Genomic DNA, 8755 nt, shown 5'->3' on the forward strand with positions numbered 1-8755 from the left:
AACTACCACTACCAATACGGTAAGTCTTGGCAGTGTGATACTTCGCAGAACAAATTTTGCATATTCGTGCTTTTCCTTGGCGCTTGTATTCACTTCGATTCCTCGTACGTCGACCCTTTTTATGTCCTCGATGACCAGGATTGTTTGAGGGATATACCTGACATAATTTGCTCTCGATATCGAGTTCATTTGGAATTTGAAGAGTCGCCGAATACTGCTTCACGTATGTCTTGACATGAAATACAGGGCTGTACCTGGATAATTAAAACAATGGTGGAAATATAGTGAATTTTCTTTAGCAATGAGCTAGCATTGAGCTATTGAGTATCGGCGTTCAAATTTACATACATTGGATCGGGTCTTATATATACATATATGTGAAAAAAAGTAAAAGCAAGTGACTTATCATTTCTCATCTTGTAGGTTGTACTTTTCTTTGAATTTATCATACTCCCGGGAATTGCCCAATGCTAATGTCATCAGAGTTCTGCCTCCGTGTACACATAGCCTTCCCAACGCTTCTCAACGTAAGCATGCGCAAACCGATAAACTTAGAGTGTGTGACATAAACCGTCCATTAATGTCAATTCTGCCTACAGTAGTGTAAAATCTGGCTGGCTATTAACATGCTTGACAACGCAAAACAAAACAGAATCATTAGACACGTTCCATTAGACTTCAACGTTACCGAATACCGACCATGAACGGGTTCGTCTCTCAAGTCTTGAACAGTTGCCATGACATGGTCCTTTGAAACTGTAGTAATCCCATGCAGAATTGTCATACATCAGTGGTAATTCGAGAGTTCGGGTCCCGACAAACCTCCTGCCAGCGTGCCTGCCGCCGGCCACGTGGGTCATCCGCAAAGAACTCACGGAGCCACAGGTTTGAAAGTGCCTGATGGTCAGTGAAGATTGCGATAGGGTGATGAGAGTTGCCAAACACCGCCCAATGCTTCCGAAGACCGTACTCCTGCGCAAGCCACTCCTTGTTAGCAACATGATAGGGAGGAAAAATACGGCACTGGCCAGAGTTCCCCTTTTCTCAGCACATAGATCGCACCACCAAGGCCGATATGCTCACAAGCATCAGTGAACTGGTAAAGCTGTTCACCCGGCTCTGGCGTAGCAAGGACCGCACATTGCTTCAGACTCTCGTAGATTAAATCAAACGCGGCTTGCTGGTCAGCACCCATGGCTGATATTGGTTTCAGAATCTTAGAGAACCCATCAATATATCGTTGTCAGAAAGCCACAGTGTGGTACCAAGATCGCACACGGTCCTGGCTGTCGGGACGGTCAACTTCAAGGAGTGCTGCTAACCGATCAGCTGAGATCGTGACGCCCTGATGGCTGTACCAGCGCCCCAAGATCTTCACATGCCGCTTATAGTATCTAATACACGCCTTTGACAGACCTACTGGATATCATATTTGTCGCACCGTTCAAAGAATGCAATAAGGTGATCCCAATGCTCCGAGGCGTCCACAGAGGAGATTACGATGTTATCAATATACCATTTGATACCCTGTAAACCGTCAAACAGGCGATCCAGGGTTTCTTGGCGAAGCTCGTGCAATACCGCCAGTCGTCCACGGTCTGAGGAGTAACCCGCGGGTTCTTCGGTACCAATAAAGACTTCGTGGACCAGAGAATCTCCTCATTCTCTTGTTTTGCAACGATGCTCTGCTTGACCAGGTCATCAATCTTGCCCTTCATAGCCACCATCTCAGGGTGATCGAGGGGTAGGTTCTCCTGACTACGGACTCTACCGGGTAGAGCTTGATTGGGTCAACCTTCATGATCCTGTGCTTCTGCTTTTCATAGGTTCGTCCCTCAATCAAGGCTTCCAGTTGTGCCAGGTCCGATTCAGACTTGCTAGCTTCCTTGGCCAGCTGGCGTAATCCAGAACGGTCAAACTCTAAACATTTGTTTGCACGCCGATCACAGTCCTCGATCTCAGGCTTATCTGAGTCATCGAGGACATGATTTGGGAGATCGATACGATTGACCATATCTGGCAAGCGAGGAGGAATACCCCTTCCACAACCTTGGCTTGCGGGATGACTTTCGCCGGGACAGAGTCCTGCTCAGTATGCTCCTCACGTGTCACGCGCCTCTTCTCCGCCCTTGCTAATAGCAAGGCCCGAAGGTCTTGGACTTCTACACCGGAGGCGCCTCCTGTGGAGGTCACCCCGAGTGAGCCATTTGGCAGAGAGGTCGTAGGGGACTTAGGTCCACTAGTCACCGCTTGCGTTGGTCTCGGGACACGCTGGCCATGAGCCCCCGTCTTTTCATCGGTTCAAGTAGGCCCGCTTGCGGGTACCCTACGAAAAGAACCGGTCGGAGGTTTTGCCATGGCGGACTTAGGTCCACCATTCGCCACCCGCGTAGACATCGTGAACGACTCATGCGTAGCATTGTCATTCCTAGCTGTCGCCTTCTTTCGTCTGGCCGGATAGGGACGCTTGTTATGCGCCCTAGGCCGGCTCATGGACTCTGTACTAGGAACAGAATCAGTATCATCCGACGAATCGGATAACAGGCTCCTGCAGGATTGCTCACTGCTGTCGTCACTTGCATCCTTCCGAGCCGTTGGAATCGGACGCCTCAGAGACACTGGTCAACGGACGATAACCCATAGTGGGCCATGTTATGTTCTCGTCACTCGAGATATCAGAGTCCGACATAATATCCCGACAGTCGTCATCCCCAGACGACACTTCAGACGCCGAACTTGCCGCAGTGGGCTGCAAAGTACTGTCCTCAGTAGAACTATCGCTATCCACACTGCTGCGAAAACGCTCGTTGACTCCACCAGCCACACGCTCTAATGGTCGACGCGGCTTATGCCGCTTCTTCATCACCTTCTTGCCCCGCGCCCGCGGTTTCTACTATCGGAACAAGCAATAGCTTGACTTGCGGGCTCAAAGGAACATTTGTATCCTTAAGCCACGACCCCTTAATGGCTGACTGAGGTACTAAGATCAGCTCACAAACCCTAAAAACATCTGGTCATACCCAATGAGTATGTCACAGCCCATAGATATGTCTTCCACGACATAAAAAGGGTGGCCTTCTGCTAACGCATATGCTTCCCCAAGGATGACCAAATATCAAAGCTTCCAAGTCATCCCATGGCACTGAAAACTTGGGAGCCAACGTCCTTATGCCATCTATTCCTTCCAATGGTGGCTCTGCATACCTGTCCCTGGGTGTCACACCGAGCTTCTCAAGCATGCGGTTCGTCACAAGGTTGAACGTGCAACCCGAATCCGCATATGCCCACGTGTGAACAGCGCCAACTATTGCAGGAACCACCGCACCATTTCATTTGCGACGCGGCATTTTCTTTGAAGCAGCGCCTGCCGACTTTCCATAACGTGGGCAGCCCTCGACCGTGTGTTTCGTATTGTGACAAACTGTATAATATAGGTCACTTTCCGACTCCGACGACTCGGAATACGCCCTGTCTTCACTACAGCCCCCTCTATTCTTTCCACGCCCCCGCGAGCGCTTCTGGTCCTTCCCAGAACGTGAATGCGAACGCCCTCTGCACGAGCCGTCATCCTAAAAACGCGACTTCCGAGGCTTGGAATAACGCTCATGCCTGTCCTTCTTGTGATACCGCCCCGGATTTCGCTCTCTCAGAGATCGAGAGCGTGGGCTCGACCACCGGCCTCGATTGCGATATTCACTCCCATGCTTCTTCCGGTCCTTACGCGACTTATAAATCAAATAATCAAGTTGCGCCTGCCATTGTTGCTGTTAGGGGTTCGGTTGCTGCTGCTGACCACCTCTTCCTTTGGTGTTCTTACCTCCGTGGTTACCACCACCACCACCACCCGCTTGTTGGCCATTACCATTCTGCGGGCGCTTCGGCTGCTAGTTATTCACCCGCGCCTTGACCCTAGTACTAACTCCGTCCTCAATCTTAATGAAATCGAACAAGGATGGGCCGTAAAGTGCCCATGATTGCTGGAGCCAACTGAGCAAGCGCGGCGGGCCTTGCTCAGCAAAGCCAGCTACAGAAAGAACGTGCTGCGTGTTATTGATTACAGTAAACCAGGATTGTTTACCAAGCATAAAACTACGGTCAAACACCGGAGGCTTAACAAGGTTTATCCCAACATCAACCAAGGAGAGAATCTAAACTTAGAGAGGGACACAGAAATATTACAGATGGAAATTAATCTCGGAGCCGAAGTGCCGGGAGTACGGAATCATCAATATCGAAAATCTCTGATGGGCATAAGGGCATCCCTAAATATCGAAGGAGTACAATCTAAACGTATAAGGCCAAATATTATAATGGAAGCCACGATCAGTTGAAGACGTGGCGACGCTGCCTTTGGATTGAATCATAGATTAAACGAGAACCCTTTTCACCTTAAGAGGTGTCCTTTAATGGCTCAAGGATTACGAGTCCAATGCATATAAAAGCAGGGACTCGAATCAAATAAATCACAACTATTCCCTTAAAACTTAAAACACTTTAAGATACTTTATTATCTGAGAACAACACGTGTTGCGAAAAATGAGCGTAAACAACAATTCAACAACCACGATTTGCTCATTTATCTCACTCACTACTTTCTCTAATAGCTACTAATGTTGCCATTCGCCATTGCGAGTGCTGCATATGCCTTGTTGTTGCCTTTGCGAAGAACCATACAAAAACGAGAAACCTTTTCTGACATTCCGGTCGGCAGGCGTAAGACTACTAAGTCAATCGCTCGTGACGCCCTAGAATCCAGGGGCACCCCATTCGCTGATTGCGATGTCCCTGTTGCTGAGCTCGCCGTTGTCGATCCCTTCGTAGACAAACCAGACGTAATTTCTTTTGCGAGACGTTCCTTCCGATAGCGGTAAGCCTTCTCCGTCATCAGACGACGCGCTACCTGCCTCATCTGTTGTCTCATTGCATCGTCTTCTTGAGCCTGCGCAAATTGCGCCTTCTCCGCTTCTGTCTGTGGTGCATCACCACTGCCGTTGCTATTCGTTTATTTGTAAAGCGCCCATCACGCTTACGCAAATAGTCAAACGCATCTTTGAAAAGTGCTTTCTTAATCTGATTACGAGCCACCCCGGCTCTGCTACCCATGCTACCCAAGCTGGTTTCCAATCACGGTACTCCTGTCATACCCAAGCACTTGCCGCCATGGAATCTGAGATACAGTCAGAAGAGGAGTGGAACGACGTTTGTCTGGACATTACCAAGGCATACGACAAGGTTGCTCTCCCACGCCTATGGGTACTTCTGCATCGGCATCCTACAAGGCTCAATCGTCGGCCCCCAGCTGTTCATTATCTACATGGATTCATTAGCTGTCACGTTAGCACAATTTCGGTCCAAGCTCCTCCGCTCTAGTTTATTTGTCGATGACACACGGATTCAAGCCCCTCAATCGGTTCCGCTCCAGCCCTTCTCAGATGACATTGATGCGCGGGGACGAAAATCTGGCCTCGAACAGGGTGTCATTAAACCCCGAGTACGATCTACCGACTTGCGACACGCGGCGCCAAATCTCCGTATAAATGATGATCTTATCACGCCGACGCTTGCAGACGCACCTTGCAACACACGTTACCTCCCCCTGTAGATGGCGCCCGTACATGCCAAACCGAAACGCTCTTAATATCTGAGGTTCCCACGCTCTCACGACCAGGGATCAACCTCGCCAGACATATGGAATCCCTGGTTGCAGCATTGTCTATAGGTATCGCCTCTTTCCGCGCTTATGGCTTCCAAGGCTTCAGCTGGCGACACCCCCGCAACCGACTGGTGCTGTTCGAAATATTCCTCCTATCCACGGCTACATATGGCCTGAATATTATTGCCTGGGCTCCGCCTATATGGAAGGATGCGTTGGACCCCCTGTTCGAGCGCTTTAACTCAGCACTCATCTAAGCAGCAGCCATCATCACGGGCACTAAATATTCTCGCTTTTCCACTTTTGTGGCCTGCTCTCCGCGCGACCATTCGCGGGCTACCTCGGAGGTTGCCTGGGAATACAACTCGATTCAATGGCCAGCACAAATACACTCACCCCCCTGACGCAACCCGCCTTGGCCCACGACAAACCATCACTGCGCTTCCCGTACAGTATCTATGCTCACATGAAAACTGTACACTAAACCACGGGCGGGCGTACACCCGACCATGTAGCCCTCCGCCAACGCTGTGACGACATCAGGAAGAACTCAACAAATCGCTGGTCCAACAAGGAGATCGCGGCAATGGCCCGGCGCCAATACTACTACCAACTGTTTATAGGTAAACCGCCAACCTCAAACCGAGACAAAGCCAGACACGACAGCTTCAACCGCTGCTTCGAGCCTACACCAATCCGGCTCTGTGCTATGGTTGTAACGAATACGTACATGTTCACATTGATCAACTACCGCACCGACGGCTGTCTCTGCCCTGTCTGCCCGGTAGCCACAAGTTCACCACCAGCCACTTTACCTGCATACAACAACTGATTCGACGCATCCTTTTAGGCCCGAAACTGTCGCCCATTGGCCCTGACCTCCTTCAGCAATTACAGGAGTGCCACGACTTCCACGGTATCTGGACCCTCCACGAACACCTTGGATCTTTTCTCCAGCATGTAGAAGAACCACCGTACCCTCACCCGTCTCTGACACATCAGCAGATGTTCCCCATACCCCGGCTAATCACGCTGTTGAAGTACTACTTCCAAATTTCGGTTCAAACCAAATCATCGCGCTTCTTGGTTCCGCCTATGATACTTCCGATCCAGGCCAGCTAGCACATACCGAATGTATCCGTGGTCTGGTGCGGCATTGGCTCACCCCCATCCTCGCTCCTCGACCGAATTATGACGGATAACCTGGTCCTACTCGGTATTTCGTACTCTGCACTAACCCAGTCCACGGTACTACACGGCGCAGACCCGATCCGTACCACAGAGGTGGGTACGCTACTTAGTAGGTCAGCAAGCGAACACATGGCACATTCGATGATATCAGTGTTTTGTCAGCCCTGGCCCGAATTGACTCGGCGCATGTCCTCCATCGTCGACTCACTCGGCCCAAGCTTCAAACGGAAATTCACTGACCACTTTTTCCCATCGATCTTTCCCGAACCACTACAACGGCTACGAGAGCCATACCATATGTTCATACATTGTAACATACATACATTGTAACTTATCTTTTTTTGAAATTAATAATATTATCCCTATACCTGCCGCTCCTGAGTCCGGCTGGATAGCCTTGGGATCCTGTCGCCCTACAGGCCGAGATAACGTGGCCCGTTCCGGGAGTGCTGACACATCAGAGTCAGCAATTCGTCCATTATCAGACGGCGTATGCAGCGCAACATTGCACTGGTCTGCCAAAAATTTCTCTGCACGCTGATATACCACATTGCTGGCGCCACCCAAGTTGTGCTGTTCTGATTGACTACGCAAAAGAGGGGTTGCACTCTTCCCCAAAAAGCTTTCGTTCTGGGATACCAACGTTGTTGGCTGAAAAGGCCGCAGTTTCCGCTGATGTTTGTGCATCACGAGGTGATTCATCTAGAAAAAAATTCAACAAGGATCTACTCGCCATGTAGATGAGGAGTTCCTGCAAGGGATGCACCGTCACCTGCGGATCTTTCCGCAGTGCACGGACAAACGCTGCGACTGCTGCATGCGAGGTGTCTTTGCGCAAATGGTACCATTCATCCGCATATAGCGTGGCCATCGCCACTAGCCGCATGTGGATGCCTTGCATGCCAGAAAGCATGTTCAGCTGGATCTTGCTACAAAACTGCTGGTCGATATACAGGCTCAGCATTTGTTCCTTGGCTTCACTTTGGCCATCGCCAAGATTTGTGAGTGCCGGAGAGGCCATCGCCAAGATTTGTGAATGCCCGAGAGGCTATCGCCTTATTAATCGATGCACTCCACGCAAGAAGAAAAAAAGTCATCGCTCTGAACCATGCTGCCTATTCTGATAACAACTCTAACTAGTTCACCAACTGGTCGCACCTGCATATCTAGCGAATTCATGTAGCGCCCACTTTATATTCTCTAAACTGCCAACTGAATAGAATTTCACCTCACCTGCAAATATATCAGTTATAAAGATTACATTGTTGTCTTGTGTATTTTTAAAGATGAATTATATGAGTAGTGACGATAACAAACAACAATATACTTTTACGCTTATAGTTGAAGTACGAATAAACGTCTACCGTGTTTGTTGTGTTGTAGAAATACGGCCTCCGGTCAGTCTAAAATATCAAGATCAAATGAGATAACACATTGGTTTTTATTTGTATTTAAAATAATTTAATTCAAGTTATTTTTCCTATATTTCCAAAGTGTTCTAAATTCACTTTGATGGCTCCAATAGCCTGAGTATTTGGTATGACTCATTTACTTGGACCTATTTGAGACGATAGTAGATGTAGAATATTATAAACTAAATTTTATAATCTCTGAACTACTACTTATAGGTTTTGGTCTCCCCGCCAACCTCCAAAATCCAATAAGTCTTTTTCTTTTTATCTTTTCTTCAGATGGAACTTTGTTTATATTAGCTAATGTATTAACTTGACATACGTTCTTATGTCTATCTACAAATTAGACATGTGGTCATGAACACTTAGTACTTCTAGTGAAAATTATCGTAATAACATGGAACTAGCTAAGGCCATGGATCAAAGACTCAAAGCTCTTAGGGAACCTGAAGCTCGCACTTTAAAGTGCTGCTTAAAGAACAGCCAGGTAGCTGCGAAA

The 8755-nt window shown here is 48.6% G+C and overlaps 3 protein-coding genes across 3 annotated transcripts; all 3 read right to left on the reverse strand.

The window, feature by feature from the left end:
- Positions 1-1496: 1496 nt before the first annotated feature.
- Positions 1497-2014, reverse strand: SARC_04164 (hypothetical protein; the record flags this gene model as incomplete). The annotated part of the gene is made up of 2 exons (XM_014302007.1): positions 1497-1727; positions 1772-2014. The coding sequence occupies 2 exons, from the start codon at positions 2012-2014 to the stop codon at positions 1497-1499; spliced, it is 474 nt and encodes a 157-aa protein (XP_014157482.1).
- A 558-nt stretch (positions 2015-2572) lies between these two features.
- SARC_04165 (hypothetical protein) lies at positions 2573-3865 on the reverse strand (the record flags this gene model as incomplete). The annotated part of the gene is made up of 2 exons (XM_014302008.1): positions 2573-2890; positions 3818-3865. 2 exons carry the CDS (start codon positions 3863-3865, stop codon positions 2573-2575), a joined length of 366 nt encoding a protein of 121 aa, XP_014157483.1.
- Positions 3866-7430: 3565 nt separating this feature from the next.
- On the reverse strand, positions 7431-7865 carry SARC_04166 (hypothetical protein; the record flags this gene model as incomplete). The annotated part of the gene is made up of 1 exon (XM_014302009.1): positions 7431-7865. One exon carries the CDS (start codon positions 7863-7865, stop codon positions 7431-7433), a length of 435 nt encoding a protein of 144 aa, XP_014157484.1.
- Between the last annotated feature and the right edge of the window lie 890 nt (positions 7866-8755).

The sequence above is a fragment of the Sphaeroforma arctica genome (assembly GCF_001186125.1).
Source record: "Sphaeroforma arctica JP610 unplaced genomic scaffold supercont1.226, whole genome shotgun sequence".
Classification (NCBI taxonomy): Eukaryota; class Ichthyosporea; order Ichthyophonida; genus Sphaeroforma; species Sphaeroforma arctica.